At 38.0% G+C, this 21,471-nt stretch overlaps 1 protein-coding gene across 1 annotated transcript in view; it reads left to right on the forward strand.

Moving 5' to 3' along the window:
• Window positions 1–21,471, forward strand: part of znf277 (zinc finger protein 277) — a 74,186-nt gene that overhangs the window by 36,954 nt on the left and 15,761 nt on the right. The window contains exons 5-9 of the mRNA XM_043709521.1: window positions 5,503–5,594; window positions 6,339–6,449; window positions 12,158–12,290; window positions 17,091–17,155; window positions 19,290–19,386. Coding sequence (XP_043565456.1) covers window positions 5,503–5,594; window positions 6,339–6,449; window positions 12,158–12,290; window positions 17,091–17,155; window positions 19,290–19,386 — 498 coding nt within the window. The remainder of the gene's footprint in view (window positions 1–5,502; window positions 5,595–6,338; window positions 6,450–12,157; window positions 12,291–17,090; window positions 17,156–19,289; window positions 19,387–21,471) is intronic.

Here is a 21,471-nt window from a genome sequence, read left to right on the forward strand (position 1 = left end):
GGCACTCCAAGGTCGCTTTGTTCAGCAGCACTCCCGAGGACCTTACCATTAAGTGTATAAGTCCAGCTAAGATTTGCTTTCCCAAAATGCAGCACCTCGCATTTATCTGAATTAAACTCCATCTGCCACTCCTCAGCCCATTGGCCCATCTGGTCCAGATCCTATTGCAATCTAAGGTAACCCTCTTCGCTGTCCACTACACCTCCAATTTTGGTGTCCTCTGCAAACTTACTCTTATGCTCGCATCCAAATCATTTATGTAAATGACAAAAAGTAGAGGACCCAGCAGTGATCCTTGTGGCACTCAACTGGTCACAGGCCTACAGTCTGAAAAACAACCCTCCACCACCACCCTCTGTCTTCTACCTTTGAGCCAGTTCTGTATCCAAATGGCTAGTTCTCCCTGTATTCCGTAAGATCTAACCTTGCTGATCAATCTCCCATGGGGAACCTTGTCAACGCCTTACTGAAGTCCATATAGATCACATCTACTGCTCTGTCCTCATCAATCTTTGTTACTTCCTCAAAAAACTAATCAAGTTTGTGAGACATGATTTCCCATGCACAAAGCCATGTTGACTATCCGAATCAGTCCTTGCCTTTCCAAATACATGTACATCCTGTCCCTCAGGATTCCTTCCAACATCTTGCCCACCACCGAGATTAGGCTCACCGGTCTATAGTTCCCTGGCTTGTCTTTACCACCCTTCTTAAACAGTGGCTCCACGTTTGCCACCCTCCAGTCTTCCAGCACCTCACCTGTAACTATCAATGATACAAATATCTCAGTAAGAGGCCCAGCAATCACTTCTCCAGCTTCCCACAGAGTTCTCGGGTACACCTGATCAGATCCTGGGGATTTATCCACCTTTAACTGTTTCAAGACATCCAGCACATCTCCTCTGTAATCTGGACATTTTGCAAGATGTCACCTTCTATTTCCCTACAGTCTATATCTTCCATATCTTTTTCCACAGTAAATACTGATGCAAAATATTCATTTAGTATCTCTCCCATTTTCTGTGGCTCCACACAAAGGCCGCCTTGCTGATCTTTGAGGGGCCCTATTCTCTCCCTAGTTACCCTTTTGTCCTTAATATATTTGTAAAACCCTTTGGATTCTCCTTAATTCTATTTGCCAAAGCTATCTCATGTCCCCATTTTGCCCTCTTGATTTCACTGTTAAGTACGCTCCTACTTTCTTCATACTCTTCTAAAGATTCACTCGATCTCTCCTGTCTATACCTGACATATGCTTCTTTCTTTTTCTTAACTAAACCCTCAATTTCTTTAGTCATCCAGTAGTCCCTATACCTACCAGCCTTCCCTTTCACCCTGACAGAAATATACTTTCTCTGGTTCAAAGTTTGTGCGAAGATTTGTAGCTCGGGTGCTCGTTGTTGTGGTTCTGTTCGCCGAGCTGGAAGTTTTTGTTGCAAACGTTTCATCCCCTGGCAACATGATGATGTCGCCTAGCCAGGGGACGAAACGTTTGCAACAAAAACTTCCAGCTCGGAGCCAGGGGACGAAACGTTTGCAACAAAAACTTCCAGCTCGGCGAACAGAACCACAACATACTTTCTCTGGATTCTTGTTATCTCATTTCTGAAGGCTTCCCATTTTCCAGCCGTCCCTTTACCTGCGAACGTCTGCCTCCAATCAGCTTTCGAAAGTTCTTGCCTAATACCGTCAAAATTGACCTTTGTCTAATTTAGAACTTCAACTTTTAGATCTGGTCTATCCTTTTCCATCACTATTTTAAAATGAATACAATTATGGTCGCTGGCAGCAAAGTGCTCCCCCACTGACACCTCAGTCACCTGCCCTGCCTTATTTCCCAAGAGTAGGTCAGGTTTTGTACCTTCTCTAGTAGGTACATCCACATACTGAATCAGAAAATTTTCTTGTACACACTTGAGAAATTCTTCTCCATCTAAACCTTTAATACTATGGCAGTCGATGTTTGGAAAGTTAAAATCCCCTATTATAACTACCCTATTATTTCTACAGATAGCTGAGATCTCCTTACAAGTTTTTTTTCCTCAATTTCCCTCTGACTATTGGGGGGGGTCTATAATACAATCCCAGTAATAGAAAGAGTTGATTAACAGGATCAATTGAGAATGTATTTTAGAGACGCCACACAGTCGGATTGGACCAAATTGTCTTTGAAGTGAACAAAACAAATTTGCTTGGGTAAAACTGGATCACGGTAGTATCGGACAGCAGCTTTGAGCAATGTATAACTATTTTCAGTGCAATGTATAACTATTTTCTTTGACTGCTAACAAATTATAAAATCCAACTTAAACTGCATTTGTGTGGCCACCCTCAGCTCTGTGGTGAGTCAGGCGGTCCTGGGTTCAAGCCCTACTTACTGTGTTTGAACACTAATCCAGGAGAAGTAATCAAGGCATTGGTGAAGTATTATTTGCCTCTTCAAATGAATATACAGGCACTCCCTGTTTTCCATGTGCAAGTCGATTTGTATGCAAATCGGAACACAGTGCAGGACAATGTGAAACAGCTGTTCATAAGTACTGGAAATGTTTGTTTGTCACGTCTTTAACATTACACCACTATTTGGGATTACATTTGCAATATGAACATTCGTAAGTCAGATGATCATAAATCAAGGACCCACTGCATGCCAATTCCAGGAAGAACTTGGTATTTTCACTGGTTGAATTTATCTCCTTGTTTGTGCTCCCCTCCTATGCACAATTCAATCTGAGATGTCAAAGGTAAATGACTGCTTAGCAATTTGGAATACTTGAGAATTTGAAAGATGCGGTGCAAATAGCCTGTTCTTTTCTTTTGATGTTCTCTGTTCAGTTCCACTACGTATTACTTGGCTTTTGTTTATTAATAAATAAAACTACTCTATGAGCAAAACAGAGCAAATGCCTACCCACAGAATTTGTCTCAGACATTAAAAGCATGACTAGACAGAGTAGGTAAGAGAAACTCTCATGAAAACCTTAACTGTGAGATGACACACATTTTGTGTAAGAAGCCTAAGTAATGTTACTTGGCTTTTGTTTATTAATAAATAAAACTACTCTATGAGCAAAACAGAGCAAATGCCTACCCACAGAATTTGTCTCAGACATTAAAAGCATGACTAGACAGAGTAGATAAGAGAAACTCTCATGAAAACCTTAACTGTGAGATGACACACATTTTAAGTGTAAGAAGCCTAAGTAATGTGAGGAAAAGCTTTCTGTGCAACAAGTCATAGTGGCTCAGACTTGAGAGACTGATAGAGACAGGTACAATTGAGACTTTCAAGAGAGTTAGATAGTTGACTGAAAAGGAAGAATGTGTGGGGTTACCCGGAGAAGTGGGAGATGTCACAAGGTGAATTTCTTTTAAAGAGCTAGTGCAAAAAGATGGGCCTTGTGGCCTTCTGTTGCACTGTACAAATTCTGTAAGTTAGGCATGATTCAGATCTTAAGCTATGTTTAGAAATGTGTGCCTGATGCAAAATGTAATGGTGTGTTCTTATTTCACAATAGCATTTCTATTCCAATAAGTAGCACAGACTGATCTAATTACAGTTCAAAACATAATTAGGAAAGTTAACACAATCATTTACATATAAGCATATTTTCACCATCAAAAGAAAAAAAATATTAACTTTCATTCCTGTGAAAATATATTACAGATGTTCAAAATGTCAAATTTGTCAGGAAAAAAAGATTGTTTTTGTGTAGCCTAAAATAACAGGAATTTCCTGTTATCCACTAGTGTTTGGACTGAAGCCTGTGGACTAATTTCTGTTTGCTCCTAAAAATGCTAAAACATAATGGAGACTTAAAATCAATACAAAACGCATATTTGAGACTTATATTTCTAGAGTTTTTCAAATATTATGGAAAACAAAAGAAAGATCTTTAATTCATGTAGAACCTCAGGTCACCTCAAAGCACTGCGCAAACAATACCTTCCTTGTAACTATTGTTATGCAGGTAAACATAGAATTCAGAAAAAAAAACCATGTTGAACAACCAGCAAATAACTGACCACAGCATTTATTCTTGGTGAGACAAATGTTAGCCAGAACACACACAATTTCCCTACTTCTCAAATAGTGCCCAGGAGTCTTTTATGAACATTCAGGAACCTGACGAGGCTTCATTTTATGGTTAATTGAATAAAACATAGATATGCCAGAGCTCTGTCAGGACTGCTCTGAACTTCAATGCTCTATGTCAAGGACAATGAGGCTGAAATCATAATGTTCTGACATCATTCTGAGTCTCCTCAATTGAAACGAGCTGACACTTAGTAACATTGGCACAAATCTTCAATGTCCAATTTGTTGAAGACCAGATGTATAGCAGAGGATGTGTATCATGATGCTATAGCTATTCTGACCTGTGGATCTACGAGGTAATTGCTCGGGATGTTTAAATTTCAGGTGTGGGCAATGAGGTGCTGTTCTCCCAGCTTACACTGAGCCTCGCTGGAGCACTGCAGCTGACCTGAGGCAGAAATATTGCCATGGGAACACAGTGAAGGGTTTAAGTGACAAACAACTGGAAGCTCAGGGTTGCTTTTATGGACACACAAAAGTTGAAGTTGTCACACAGACTGAATTTAATCTTCCAAGTGTACACAAAACCATATTGTGAACAGCAAATAAAGTAGACTAGATTGAGTGGTGCAAGTAATTCGCTGCTTCATATGGAAGGTGTGCATGCGGCCTGCCACAGTGCTCCAACGAGGTTCCGTGCAAGATGGAGGAACAACGCCTCACCTTCTGCTGTGGTACCTTAGGCTTCAATACTTAATCTTGAGTTTCACAATTTTACAGCGTGAAACCCATCATCTGTGTTCATTATCCTCCCCTACACCCAGGTCCAGTTTTGAGTTGCTCCCAGTACAGCAAACCCACTTACTACTATTTATACTTCTCGTTAGCACCCTTCCCAGGAACTGTCTCTCTTTATCTATACCTCTCTTTATCTATACCTTCTCTCTCGCTCTTGCGCGCGCTCTGTCTCTCTCTCGTGCTCTCGATCTCACACTGTTTCTCTCGCGCTCTCGATCTCACACTGTTTCTCTCGCGCTCTCTCTCACTGTTTCTCTCGCGCTCTCTCTCACTGTTTCTCTCGCGCTCTCTCTCACTGTTTGTCTCGCGCGCTCTCACGCTGTTTCTCTCTGTGTCTCTCTCTGGGAACCATTTCTATATATTCTATTCACTGTCTCCACCCCCAGCCATCCCATCATCAGCATAAACACCAACTTTTCCCAGCAACAATCAGTTTTGAAGTTCAATTTTAACTTTTTATTTCTACAAATGCTGTCAAAGCTGCTGAGTTTCTCCAGTGCTTACAGTTTTTGATGTGCAAGGATACATTTGATTACAACCAGATATCCATATTATCCAAACAGCAATAGCTTTATGATTGCTTAATCTTGTCTGTTTATTCCCTCATTGTTCTCTATGATAAATATAACATGGTCAGCTTTTCTGACTTATTTCCTTTTTTACAGGAAGAGGTTTTGGAACAGCAACAACAGGAAAGGAATGACAGCAACTTTGCCCATATCTGTATGTTTTGTAGTGAAGAATTTGCAGGAAACAGGTCTGTCATTTCTGAAGCAGCTGTGCTTTTTTAATTGTGGGAACTTTGAAGTGATATTGATGAAATTGTCCAGTGTTTTCTCCCAATTAACCATTTGTAACTAGTCATCTAGTAACCCATGGTAAGCCACATGCTGAGGCTGATATTAGAAAACATTAAAATGTTTGCAATTTGTGATTAATTTGTTGAATTGTTGTGCAATGTTTATACCATATTTCACTAATTACTGAGAATTTCTAAGTATAAAACTATATTTTCTTGAATTACTCTTGTTTGGGGCTGACACTGGTTATCTCGGTTTGCTTTCGAATAATGCCAAGTAAGAGCACACATTTATTTCCCACTACAACTGATGTCAACTTCAATCCTGACTCCTTACCCTGTTCTTGAGAGTGGAGCACATAAACAAAAACCAAAAGAACTGCAAATGCTAGAAATCAAAAACAAAATCACAAATTTCTGAAAAAACTCAGCGGGTCTGGCAGTATCTGTGGAGAGAAATCAGAGTTAACACTTCAGTTTCAGTGACCCTTCCTCAGAACTCAAACCCATTCTGAGACCTGCTGAATTTTTCCAGCAACTTCTGTTTTTGTATCAAGAGAGACAATTTGAAATGAAGCATACGGAAAGTGTGAGCCAAAGTATGGCCGATGTTGGGAGCTTGACATTATAAAAATGCAAGGTTAAGTAAAGACCTGGGTGAAAAATAATATTTCAAGTTTTATTTTGTATCTGTTTATGCAGGGCTATTCTGTTCAACCACATGGCGAAAGATCATTCTTTTAATGTGGGCTTACCAGACAATATTGTGTACTGTAATGAATTCCTGGATTTGGTGCAGAAAAAGATGGATAAGTATGCATGTTTTAAATTTTTTGAATAGATACATGAAAACAACAGTGACGCTGCATTGAACAGTGTGTGGAAGACAAAAATGGAGCCTTTGCCATAGTGCTAAGTTCTTGATTATCTGTCAATTGCAAGGGATTGGAAAATAATGCGCTTCTCCTTTCAACTGCTCTTGTTTGCCTTCGTTTCATTTCAAGTGAGTCAAGATGAGTCCCTACATGACCCACTGCAAAATTGTTTCGAACATCCTTTAACAATCAGACCACAAGCCAATTGACTGTGGGCTTAATCCTTATAAACCTCTGTCAGATTGATGATGAGCAAGTATCAGAATCGAACTAGACCTTTGCATTTCTTTTCTCATTTGTGATCGGAAAAGCAACACAAATGTTCATTTTGGTTTGAAATTCATTTTTTGTTCAAGTAATCATACACCTATATAATATCAAGGGCCAGATTACCTACACATTTTGCCTTACCTTTCAAAGGGATGCAAGGATTTTTTTTCATTATTCCCAAATTATAAAGCCAATTTAGGTATCTCGGGTCCTAAGTCTTTTTTTTGTACGACTGCTCAGAAACTTTAACTCATTGAAAATGTGCTTCTGCACACTTGGTAAATAATGTGAGCCCAGCTTTATGTCTATGCAAATAGATAAGTTTCAAACTTACTCAGAATCAAGGTTAGGTGCATGCTTCTATGCTGCAGTTCGGCCAAAGCAGCCATTTTGTCCATGTTATTTCCATAGATTTTTAGTATTTGGGTTAACTGTAGTTTGTACGAGAAACGAATGTTTTTCTCTATCTGTCTGTAACAGGTGAAAAACTTTATTTTCCATCAACAATCAACACTTATTTTAGTTGTCTTTGTGCTCACTTGAACAAACTTGTATTCAAAACATTTCAGCGGGACTATGCACCTTTCACACTTCTTTGCAACAGCGTGGCCTCACCTTACTGTGAACAGAACCATAAGAAATCTGACAGTTTTAATATCCTAGTTACCTCAGACTTTATTTGTCAAGTTATCAGGATGTAGAATTATTGAGTCTCACTTAAAAAGTTATTAAAAGAGATAACATGCAAATTACTCTGTCTGGATTTCATTGGATCCAAATATAAATGTGCTGGCAATGGTGTGTGTTGTATATGTGAACATATGAATTAGGAGCAGCAGTAGCCATTCAGCCCTGCAAATCTGTTCTGCCTTTCAATAAGATCATCTGACAGCTCTGCATTTCTATCCTCTCCCAATAACCTTTCACGCCTTTGCTTCTATCCTATCCAAACATCCCCCCCCCAACCACCTTATATAGATTCAAAGACTCTGCTTGCAGTACCTTCCAAGGGAAGAAAGCTCAATGATCCATGCCTTCTGTCAGAAAGTATTTCAGGTCATCTCTGTTTTAAATGTTTGACCCATTTTTAAAATGACCCTCCATTTCTAGAATCTTCCACAAGAGGAAACTTCCTTTTCACATGCACACTGTCAAGATTGACCAGAATTTTGTGTTTGATGCATCTTAACTTCCAGGTCATTTCATCCAGTCCAAAAATGAATAAGCCTTAATTTAGGTGATGCCAGTATTGTTGTTAACGTACCAAACAGCTGGTAAATAGAATGAACATTGACTCACCTTCAAAAATAAGCCCATCAAGGGTGCATAGAAAATTCCAAAATGCTTACTCCTCAAAATTGGTGACTTTGAGGTGAAAAATAGGTATAACGGAGATATTACCTGGTTATACATGTTAAATTCCAGCAAAATAGTTCTCGAAAGAGAATGTGGCCAACGTAAAATGTATACTTGAATGCAAATTACAGCAGAACTGCTTTTTCTAAAATGACCACATTTATGCCAGAGTTGCATCAGATTAAATTTAGGCCTAGTGCTAATGAACTGTCTCATATCATTTGTCAAATCACAAAGTGCATCCACAAACCTTTTGAAACCTGAACCTTTTGAAACCTAAACAATTAGAAATATCTCTCCCTGCATATCACCAGTTTTAGAAGGAAAATCTTCAGTTCCCATCCTCTTGTCAAGAAATCCTTTCCATAAGGGCCACTGTGGTTTTAAATAGAGACAGAACAAGAGCAATAAAAAGAGGAAATGGTAGAGGTACACAGATAAAGCTGCAAAATAGAAGGAAATTTAAACTAGAGTTCTACACCCAGCAGAGTGCACACACGATACTGCTCACTTGATATTGTCCTTTTCACAAGGCCTGCTTAAGAAAACATAGGTGTGAAAGTGTTATATCTTCCAAAATGGCCTCAAAACATTCTCTCAAACTCAAAGAAACAAAGAATAAATTTACTTTGGACATCCAAGTTTGTACATTGCAAAATGGTTTGACTGTATCAATATTTACAAGAGATATTTTTTCCACTGTTCCTACATTTCTGCTATCCATTCTATTGCTTTCAGCCTGATCTGATGATATGCCTCAGAATATAACGTTATTGGCACTTGGCAGTGCTACAATATTCCAAGCTTGGTATTTTGGGAATGAGGTTGTACTCCAAACCCTCTGAAAGATTTTCCCTCGGCCTGCTGGGGATTGAACAGTTTGATCCTATTGCTTGCCACTAATGTGAATAAGCATCAAAAGAAAGATTAGTCTCATAAGAACAAAGTTAAGTCATACCTTTTCTCTGTAATCCAATGGTCATCTGAAGAGGATATCAGTTAGATTTTGAAGACCCAGAAAACTGCACCCCAAATATTTTAGAAGTTGTCAGCCATCGTTCTTTGTGCATGATCCCACAAATAATGTCAACGCATCTCCATTGAATATACTGATTGGTTTCAGTACTGTTTGTGGAGAAGGAAAATGCAGATGTCTTTTGTTCAGTGATCCCTGCTGGCTGTCCCTTCTCCACAGATGCCTCTTAGCATTTTCATATGTCATTTATTCAGCACCTTTACCTTTAAGCAGCACCCAGTAATCTGCATTTGCAACTTTGAATTCAACAGCTGACTTCCTCAGTCACCACTTTCCACTGTTGAATCCAACTTTTACATCTGACTGACAAATGACTTTCTCTTGTACCTTAATTTTTCTCAGCTTTATTCCAAACCTATGTCTCAGCCAGTGATAAACATGTTCAAAACTATCTACATTCTTAAAATGTTTCTTTGAACTGGTGAATGTTCGTAAATGAATTGGTGACAGAGATAGAAGACTGTTCACCTGTTCATTCTCTTTCAGTAGCATCTTGCCATGAGTTATCTTGAGGAAAAGAAAGTGGAAAAGCTGCTGTGTTACACCGCTACCATATTAGTTTCCCTGTAGACTCCCTCCCTAACCGGATTGCAAGTGTGCCTACATCAAATAGACTGAAGCAGTTCAAAGCAGCTTGCTACCACCCTCTCAAGGGCAGTTTGGGATGAGCAATAAATGCAGGCCCTATCAGCAAAGACCACATGTGCTGAATTAAATTTTAAATAAATATTTACTTGCTTTAGCAAATGAATTTGCAGGCAAACAGTTAAGGATCTAGGCAATGTGCTACTACTCTCCCACATCTCTGTTCCCGGCAGGTTGAGAAATGTAAGTCTCCAGGATTGTAATACAAAACAGATGACCAAATGTTGCAGAAGGAGGCTATCGTGCCTATCATGTCAGTTCTTTTAAAGAGCAATCCAAATAGTCCCAGTTCCCCCAACAGACCTACCAGTGATCTCCTGTCAAGTATTTATCCAGTTCTGTTTTAAAAGTTACAATTGCATCTGCTTTTACCTCCCATTTATTCAGTGTATTCCAGACATAGGTTATGACAACTTGAGAATCCAGTTGTTTGGTCGTGCACAACCTGACTATTGCTGAAAAAAGGCGCACTTTGTTAAAACATGTGTTTTGCACTTTGTCCAGACAAGATACAAGAAATACCAACGTGGAGGGGAAACAACATTATATTCCATGAGAGGAGGTTGATTGGCAAATGGACTCTGATTGATGGAAGCATTGCCATGGAGAATGCGCCAGTTAGTAATGACCAATACTTAGCTGCCAAGTTTTGTTCAAATTTGAAATCAGGCAGGTTGATTCTGATTACTTAAGGCATTGCTCTGAGAAATTAATTAGAGAATGACTATCACCTACTTTGTTGAGTTAAAGCAGGTACAGTGTGTGTACATAAAATCAAAATACGCAGATACTGGAAATCTGAAAGAAAAACAGTAAATGCTGGAGAAATTTAGCAAGTCTGATAGCATCTATGGAGAGAGAGATAGACTTAAAGTTTAGAGTCCAGTATGACTCTTCTTAGAACTCAGTTTGTGTCCATGTTCATTACTCTCCAAAGCACAAGGCCTGATGTATTGGTGTAGGTAGTTTTCTGAACATACTTAATGCACTATTCTGTGAGCCCAACTGGCAATCCTAAAATGACGTCAGTGTAATTTGTCACACAGTCAAGGTTGTTTAGCAAATCAAAACAGAAATTGCCGGAGAAGCTCAGCAGGTCTGGCAGCATTTGTAGAGAGAAAACTGAATTAAAGTTTAAAATCCTATGACCCTTTACTGAATTACCTTTTAGTGTTGGACACTGTGTGAGGTTTGCAAGGTCTGATTGGATATGTCAGCACTTGGCTTATTCCAAACAGTCAAAAGATAATATTGTTTGATACACTCCATCTATGTATGGCCTATATACCTAGCATCACACTGGCACTACATTTTATTTTTCTGATGTTACTCATTTGTGAGATTGACAGAATATCTTCCTGGCTTGATGCCTGCATCTTGTTAGTGGTGGATGCCACTGGTGTTGCACCTGCATCGTAGTAATTCTAAACAGTTAATTTCACGTGTTGCTCAAACATTTTGCAATTATATGCCCTTCCAGGGAGATCTCAAACTCGGTATTTTTCAGGACCAAACATGATGGCCTCAGGCCTATTAATGCATTGCACAATGTACAGCAAGAAATTAACTAATCAGGTTGCTTCTATTCACCAATGTAGCACTCAAAAAAAACCTTAGACATTCGCAGTACAATACTGTATCATGGCAATCTAAATGCACAATCATTGTCTGAATTAGTACTCACTGAACCGTGATGAACTCTGTGATATTCAGTTTTAATGTCACCATATGCGTCCAAATAAATGGCTTTGCCATTGGATCTCCATGAGAGATAGCTTTTGCAAATATTTTTATTGGGTTCCATGAGAAACATGTCTTTGTAATTAACTAGTGCATTCCCCATGTCTATGGCTCAACAAATTAAAATCCATATGCCAACCAATCAGCATTCTTATTCAGCATCAATGTTTTCATTTTCCTTTGGTATTTCTTGAGCATTATTCTGAGGAGTGCAGAACTAAAAACATGGACAAAATGTTTTTTTTTGTTGCAATGTATTTTCTTCATGCTGCTCTGAGTCTTTGGTGATGAAATTAACTGGTCTGCTGAGTTATTGTCTCTCAGTTCTGTAGGAATATTCAAATCACAATTGAATGTGGCATTGAGTCCAGATAAATGAAACATTAAAGAGTGATGTCTGCATTATCCATGGTTCTTTTGATCTTGCCCTCAATTCACTTATTCAAGTACAAATAATTGCTAATTATCAACAATGTGATTTCAAGGTTTTAGATCTTTCGGATGATTTTCTGGTTGATTACATTTATGTGATCACTGAAAATTTATGTAGGAGTTTTGCACTTGAAAAATGTGTTATTGGCAAATGTCTGTTTCTGCAGTTTACAGTGTTTATATTGTGAGAAAACATTCCGTGACAAAAATACTCTCAAAGATCATATGAGGAAAAAGCAGCATCGCAGAATCAATGCCAAAAATCATGAATATGACAAATTTTACACCATTAACTATCTGGTAAGATTCGTATGTAGTTTTAGAGTCAAATAATTTAAAACAATGTAAAGATGAAAATTGCTGGTGGTGAGATGAGTGTGCATGTATTAATGAATTCAATGAAATTCTGCTATCCACTCTTTATTCCAGGCATTATCCTGTTTATTTTAATATCTCTTTTGAAATAATAGAATTATTCAAGCATCAATCACAAAGAATTTTGAAACTTTTTAAAACTGGTAACCAAAGTTAAGGAAAACATTTGTTTCAGTGTTACTCTGAGGATGTTGATGAGAAAAGCCATGGAACGGAGGGACCTAGGATGGTGGCGATCTGACAGGTCTACTTTGCTCATCTCTGCATCTCAGTTCAGGCAAAGTAGCACTCTCGCCTCCCCAATTAAATTATTTCTATGAAAAATTTGGTATTTAAAGAGCTTTTGAACTTAAAGAATTCATACAAATTCTGTTATAAAGTCTGCTTGATTAAAGAAATATATGACAAAAAGTAAAGGCTCCAGTATGTCCCAATACATGGGACACTCACCTGAGAAATCAGACACTTCCATGGCTGCAGCTGCAGCTCCCTCTTCTAGCCCATTGGAGTCATTCACTCACCAGGCCCTGGCTACGGAGTTTGCGAAACTGAGAGATGATCAAGTCACCAAATGAAAAGAAGTTCCGCGACAGACTGAACCCGAGCACAGTCATGCTCAACAAGCACGAGGAGTATCTGGAAGGCATAGGACATTGAATGGAGCAAGATGAAAGAAAAACAGCAGCTTCAGAAACCGAGATCAATTCTTCAAAAGAGCGAATTTGAGTACTGGAGAAACCCATTTGCTTGACAGAATTAAGCAAGATCTTCAGCAATGGGAGGCTGTTCCAATATCCTGGCTAGGCCAGGTAGCTCTTATCAAAATGAATGTTATCTCCCGTTTGTTATATCCTGTATGAATGTTCCTCTTAATTTTTCCGAGGCAAACATTCCAGAGATTTAATAGATGGTTTAGCTCCTTTATTTGGCGACCTCTTAAGCTGTCTAAATTGCAGTTGAGGGGGTAAGGAGGAGTGGATTTCCCGGATATTAAAAGAGACCCTTCCAGGTACAAAGATCCTTGAAAGTTGCCACCCAGATTGATAGGGTTGTTAAGAAGGCATATGGTGTTTTAGCTTTTATTGGTAAAGGGATTGAGTTTCAGAACCATGAGATCATGTTGCAGCCTTACAAAACTCTGGTGCAACCACATTTGGAGCATTACGTACAGTTCTGGTCGCCATGTTATAGGAAGGATGTGGAAGTTTTGGAAAGGGTTCAGAGGAGATTTACTAGGATGTTGCCTGGTATGGAAGGAAGGCCTTATGAGGAAAGGCTGAGAGAACTGAGGCTGTTTTCGTTGGAGAGAAGAAGTTTGCGAAAAGTAAGATAACCAGAGGGTTAAATAGGTTAGACAATGAGAGCCTTTTTCCTCTGATGGCGATGGCCAGCATGAGGGGACATAGCTTTAAATTGAGGGGCAATAAATATAGGTTAAATGTCCGAGGTAGTTGTTTTACTCAGAGTAATAATGGCGTGGAATGCACTGCCTGCAACAATAGTAGACTTGCCAACTTTAAGGGCATTTAAATGGTCGTTGGATAGGCATATGGACGAGCATGGAATAGTGTAGGTTAGATGGACTTCAGATTGGTTCCACAGGTCGGTGCAACATCGAGGGCCAAATGGCCTGTACTGCACTGTAACGTTCTACGCTCTATACGAATTAAGTTCCCTTCTATCTTTTGTTAGTTTCTGAGCTTGTAAAGACCCAGCTTCAATATGGCTGAATACTGAGGCCTCACAGGCAAAATGTCCCCGCATTAGCGTGCTGTTTTTAGATAAATTGAAGACAGTCACGGAATATTGCGGTTATCCAATAATTATTAATACTGTTAAGGCATGGAGGGCACTGTGGCACAGGGAGGGTAATACATCCAAAATGTCCTTTCTTACCCCCATAGCTAATATATTGGGTTTTCAGCCGGGGGTAATGGACCCCAGATTTAAGTTCTGGGCAGCTTCGGAAATCTCCTGTTTGAGCAATTTATTTGCAGGTGAAATAATGATGTCCTTTGAGCAAATAATCTGTAAATATGGTTTAGCTACCAGAAACCTTTTCCACTTTTTTCAGGTCAGGGATTTTATTCAAAAAGGGACCATGCACTTAACCAATCCCTGCACATCTGTTATGGAGAAGAGGGTGCTTTCATGCTCAAAAGTACTCTCTCTATTAGAACTCTTTATCATATGTTACGGGGTGATGTTTCAAAAGACATTGAACGGCTTTGTTGGGTGTGGGAGAGAGAATTTGGGTATGAGATCACTATGGAGATATGCGGGGTGGGGGGGATTTGCAAGAATGTGGGAAAGATTTTGATCTGTAATAGGACCCATGCCATGCAGCTAAAGATTTTGCACAGGGTCCATCTGGCCCCAGACCATGTCTCAAAATTTAAAATGGGAGTATCTTCATTGTGTCCAAAGTATAAAGCAAGCATTGGCAGGCTCCATACATAATGGAGTGCTGTGGCACGCATTATAGAGAGTCTTGGGGTGCCGATATTAAGATGGACCCTATTTCCCTCTTTTGGACCCACCCAATATATCTTCTTTGGATGCTCATGGGGAAAAAAAATTTAATATTCTCACGTTTTGTGCAAGGAAAAATATTCTAATGTGTTGGATCTCTGAAAGCCCCCCCGGGTCTGATGGGTTGGTATAGGTTTACCATGGAATATATTCCTTTGGACGTTTTTACAAATATAGTACACCGGAAAACTGAAAATTTTTATAGGATATAGCAATCCTTTCTGGACTCTTTGGATATAGATTTTTCTGAAATTTTAACTAGGGCTTTTGTATCGCTATGACGGTCTGATCTAGTGTGCTTGATGTCTTTGAAGGAAGAATTTCGAATAAATTTGTGTGTAATATTTAGGGCTGTTGGAGGTCAGGTGCTAATGTTTTGTTGTGTTGAGCTGTTTGATTTATTTATTTACTTATTTATCACCTTTATTTATCTGCCTGTTTTGCACATGAGTATAGTTGTGTTTTGTTTATGGTTTTTTTTCTCTTGTGCTGTTATATACATATAATGTTTTTTTTTCTCTTGTCGGTTTGTTAGTATTGTAATTTCTTTTGTAATTTTATTTAAAAATCTTTCTTTTAATAAAAATATCTATTTTAAAAAGCCGTGGAACGTTTGGAACTATTTAAATTTGCTTGATAAGTCTGTAGTGGCATTGAGAGCTGCTTTTTCAGATGTTTATGATTAACAGTTTGCTCACTTCACTTCAACTGTCTCATATTTTAGAAGATGCTTTTTGCTTATGATCAGTTCAAAATCAATAGTGATCAAACATTATTGCAAGTGTGTTTCCGTGTACTTAGTAAATTTAAGTATACTCTTGATTACTACTCAGCTATTACATTTTTAAATTTTCATTGTTCTAACAAGCTCATTATAAATCCTTGTTTTATTATCAAAATTTCTCTCACCACATATAATTGCTGTACCACAAAATTAAGCCATTAATTATAAGTCTGATTTTGATTCTGTCATTCAGTACAAGTTTTATTTTAAACTCTAATTCAGAAGGATAATGGTTTGTTCAATCTCTCTCTCTTTTAGTAAAACTGTTGTCTTCGTAGCACAATATTGAAACCTTGCTGAAACCCTAGAAATAAGTATACCATGGAAGTCAGAGAGAAAATGCTCATTGATTACTTCATATTAACTCCTCCTGGAGCAAGAAGTTCACTGATTATTATTTTAGCATTTTTATGCACTTGGAACTATATTGAAATCTTGCAATATAAGAATCCTTTCCCCCTCTAAAAAGAAAAGCTATAAATTAATATTATTACCACATGAAGACCTCTGAAAAAATAACATACTTCAAATCAGACTGATTATCCTTCCCTTACAGCAAACTGTCCTGTTCTACTTCCAATGTATGTTTTAAATTAACAATCTTTCAAGTTTAAATTGTTCATTCATTTCAACAGCCTTTTTTTTGCTTTCACCTGCTTTCATATGCAGGTGATGAGTTCTATATTTTGTTTATCTTCAGTTAATAAGAATTATGAATTCCACTCCAATCAAATTTTTGATTTGAGCTTGTAATGCTCAGAAGCTAATTTTGTTTTCTGTTAACACGTTTATGATTTTTAGAAGAAAGAAACTCCTCTACTTGGTGCACTACAAATCACAATGAAAGTTGACCCAACATCTATCACTAGCCCCATTTTTGATCCCCAAAATTATGTTTCCTATATATGTACATATAGATTGAATCACATTTTCTGCCAAGACATGTTATACTTACATTAGTAGTCAGCCTCAGCAGTGAAAATGCCCTGGAGTTTAAGACATGTCCACTCTTGGAATCCGATGACATTTCAAAATGTGATTACCCATACTAGTAGTTCACTTTTATACTCTTCATCCTGTTTTTGATGGGGTTATTTGAGGCTTCAAAGGAAATCATATGCTTGCATCTGCAGATAAAGTAAACCTGAGCTGACATTTCTTTTCAAAATAATTTCCTGTACTATCGAATATGTTTCCATTTATTATATAAAGTGATATGAAGAAAGAATATATGACAAAAGATTTCAATTGGAAGTTCAATAGCTGGGTAACTCATTGAGTAACTTAGAATGGACTCTGGCACTGTGACTTAAAACTCAAGCAACCAAGTATAGCATTTGACCAAATGAACAAAAGACTTTTCGTATTTCCTCAAAGCTGTGAAAACTATTGTTTAATTTGACTCTCAGGAACTTGGAAAGAACTGGGAGGAAGTTCAATCTGAAGATGACAGAGAAATGATAGAGCAAGATGAGTAAGTAGTTTAAAGGCTTCAAATTTCTACCATTTTCAATTTGTGCATATTTTCTGTGAGAAAGTTGCCTTTGTTTTTGGAAATGTATCAAAGAAATCTGGAGGAAATTACAATGCACTAATGCAGTCGCGTGATTCAAGTTAAGTCATACATTGCAATAATGAAAAGTTGGCAGTTTTGTGATTCAAATTGCGTCAGACACCACATGACAGAAGAAATAGCATTTTATAATTTCCATCTGCAGCCTTACTCAGTCCATTTATTTTCCACGTTATTAAGAGTATTTTTTTAATTTAGTTACCCTTGTGTTCAGATATTTTCTTGAGGAGAAAGAAATGTGAAACAGTAATTAATTTGCAACTATTAACTCATTCCTCTCTTTCATCAGTCAATGGAGGAAAAGGTAATCAGTGGTGTAAGCTGTTGTCTGCTCTTGTTTACACCATGCCACATCATGGGACAGAATGCATCCAAGTTCTTGCACTTGGAAAACTGATGGAATGTTGACAGGCCCTGACAATAAAATTCACTATTTATTAACTGCCATATATGCTCAGTATTACTGACACAATGATAAGTTTGATTTGTTTTGTGAATTTCTTTTATTTTCCATGTTTATATCTTGGAGAGCATTTTGTATTTATGTAAGAAGAATTTTTCATTGCACTAGCATGCTGCCAATGACAAACATAAACAATAAGATCGAACTCCACCCTTCATAATTTGTACCTTAAATTTGTATCTTGTCGGTTCTTAGAATATAATATCACAAGGAGTAACATAAAGTGATTTTGAAATGATTCATAAGCCATTTATTGAGAGTTGGGCAGTTTACTGTAAATTAATTTAATTCAGTAACAATGGAGAATTTGATAGTACAATGCAGCTACCTAGTTTCCGCTACCGTTAATTGTACACTTGATTACAGACAGCTTTTTGATGAAATTCATATAATGCACTTAACGCTTAAAAATTGCACTATTACCTTTGATTTTACCAAACCCTTGAAATTTTAATTTGGGAAAGATCAAGGCTTTGAATGGTCAGGAAGCCCACTTCTAATTGCTAAATCTCTGCTCTGCTCTTTTATTTAAATTAGTTAATTTGCCCATTTCTAATTAACCACATTACTGTGGGTTTAGATTCGTATGTCGGCCAGACCAGGTCAGAATGGTAGATTTTTCCTTCTCTAAAGGACGTTAGTGACCCGGATAGGTTTTTGCAACATTCAACAGTTGTTATATGGTTGCCTTTAAGATAGCTTTTTATTCCAGGAGTTGCTTTATTGAATTCCACATTCAACATCTCTCACAGTGGGATTTGAATTCATGTCTCCACAACATTCGCCTGTGGTTCTGCATTGCTAGTCCAGTGACTACCCCTTTGTTCAACCTTTGAATACAGTGGTCCCTTTACAAGATGTTAACTGTGGAAGATTGAACAAAGATGGTGAAGCGAGATAAAGTTGAATGTCGAAAAGAGATCTCTTGTTCTGAGTGTTTATCAGTTAGCATGGTATGCCACTACTGTTAGCTGTCAATTGTCATCCCAAATCTAAATGTTATTTAAATCCTGGTGGAGGAACACTTAGGTTGCTTCTGTGTAGCTCTTAGTCATTTTCTGTGGACCAGTCATAATGATTCCTTGAGTGAAATCAAGATTATCTTCACAGGAACTATGGATACTGTAAATCAGAGACAAAAATATAAATTGCTGGAAACGTTCCAACGAGTCCTGGAACGTTAACTCTGATTTCTTTCCACACATGCTGCCAGACCTGCTGAGGTTTTCTAGCAATTTCTGTTTTTGTCCCTTATTGTCACAGGTGCTCATTGTGCACCGTTGGGTTCCTGCAGTCACTATGAACATAATGTGCATTCCTTGCTCCGACAACAACATAGTCAAGCAAGTGTCAGTATTTGGACCATTGATATTGCCACAAATTCTTGTGCTTGTCTTGCTAGTGTTGGTTATGAGAAGGCTATATTCTTTTATATTGAATTCAAACTCGTTTAGGACCTGTAAGTGTCACCTTTCATTTGTAAAGCATTTGGCTATTTTTGTAATATTTAAGAGGAACATTTAAGAACAGGAACAAGCTATTATAAATATTTCTGATGATTTATTTTTACAGTGATTGGTCAGATTGGCAAGATCATCCAGTATGTGTTGTTTGCCTCTTCTGTGAGAAAGCAAAAGATACAACTGAAAAACTGGAAATTCACATGAAGGTAAAACTCAGTAAAATAAAACCATGAAATGTGTAACTTATCCACTGAGCAGTCAACAAACAAAATAGCTTACATAATATGTGCCTTGATTTTCATATTTTATTAAAAGCACCACATACCTTAAAAGGATTTTATAACATTCTCTTAATGAATTTACCTGAGAGCTAACAAAAGCTTAATATTTGTCTTTTTTAAATCAAATAAACACTTTTGGGGCAGAAACGTATAAATGTGCTATAGTGATCTTGTCTAATTACATATACAAATAGGCTACTGTATTTCCTTGTTGAAAAGAAAAACACTTCCAGCTTTCATTATTATTCCTTTCAATGAATTGATGTCATTGAAGTCATTTGTATCTTGTTAACTTTCAGCTTTTATTGTCAACAAGTGTGGCACTGGAAAAGCAACAGCAGGTCAGGCAGCATCCGAGGAGCAGGAGAGTTGATGTTTCGGGCATAAACCCTTTATCAGGAATATCTGACCCACTGTGCTTTTCCAGTGCCACACGTTTTGACTCTAACCTCCAACATTTGCAGTCCTCACTTTCTCTTTCTCAGCTTTTATTGGGCATATAAACTTCTAAAGGTTCTCTTTATTTGTCCTTAATATCTCTGCTGCAGACTTCTTCTGATTAGAAAGCATATCATGCAACTTGCTCTTCAGTCACGTAATCCAATGTATATCACTAACAGTAACATTTAGAGGGAGTTATTTTCCAAAATCCCATCCATAATTAGAAAGCTTAGGCAGTGACACCCTTACCAAAATCCTGAACCAATCAGGACTTCCTTTACTGTAAGGGCCTTTGCTAACTACTGCTTCCTCTCCAAACATATGCAAGGAAACCAAGGCCATAATCCATGTCAAAGTTCACTTCATGCCCCAGTTAGAGAGAACTATAGTACAGAAGGTGTACATTCTTGTTATCAAGTTTTGCTCCTTATTACTGCTGAATAGAAAATGGCATTCTGCCATCTGGAATTATGATATGAGCAACACATTCTCCTAGTAGAGGGAGAGGGCCTATAATGCCACTTCCCCTTCTGAAATCTAGCCTTTAACAGTTCAGTTAGCAACAACCTCCAGAGAGAATCTTCACTTTAATCTTTGGTCTTCCTATTTTCTAGTCATCCTATTTCAGGTTCATCATTTCATTTTCTAGTGTTGTAACAGCAGACACCATTTAAAATTTTCTCACAGCAAAAGCAAGCTCCCCCTTGATGTTGAGAATCCTGCTGGTAGCCTGATATTCTCACTGAATGACCCAGTCCAGGGAGTTGGGAAAAGGGTCACATGGACATAGAAGTAGGTGGAAGTCTAACACCAATGGAGCTTCCCTAACCCTACCTCAAACCCCACCCCCTTCCCATCAAAATAATAACTGCATCCCTGCGAGGGAAACAAAAATTAGCATATCCAGACCATACCCGCTCAAGTGCCACACCTGTGACTACCTGAAAATACAGTAAGGAAAATTTGTTGTTTAAAAGATTTGTGGAAAGTGTAATTGTTGGTAAGAGTATTTGAAAAAGACTTTGTTTTAAGAGTTTTCATCAATTGTGACCCCCTGGCCTGTTAGCAGTACACCAGCAAAATTGGTAAAATTATACAGCACAGAAAAACGCTATTCAGCACATCAAGCCTGTACCAAGTCTTGAGACTACCTACTCAAACAAAAGCAGCAAAAGATGCTGGAAACCTGCAATACAAACAAAAAGTGTTAGAGAAATTCAGCAGGTGTGATCGTATCTGTGGCTTGAGAAACAGTTGCCATAATGTAATCATTGCCCAGCTGCAGAGACCAAGAGAAAATAGACAATGACATTTGTCATGATTGGAACCAGTTGGACCTTATTGACTATGAGATTCTTGATTGAGGTTGTTAACCTCAGCCAATCGGCAAGCCCAGGGTGACCAATACAAACAGGGAATTAGGGTGCTGGGGACAAAATAAGCACTACCGCAAATAAAAAAAAAAAGAAAAGAAAAAAAACAGAGGATCGTATATTGGGTGTGGGCGTTTGCACAAGAAAAAAAAAACAAACAGGGAATTATTTCTCCCTCCAACTCTATTTTGATTTA

Source organism: Chiloscyllium plagiosum, chromosome 19 (genome assembly GCF_004010195.1).
Source record: "Chiloscyllium plagiosum isolate BGI_BamShark_2017 chromosome 19, ASM401019v2, whole genome shotgun sequence".
NCBI classification, from domain to species: Eukaryota; Metazoa; Chordata; class Chondrichthyes; order Orectolobiformes; family Hemiscylliidae; genus Chiloscyllium; species Chiloscyllium plagiosum.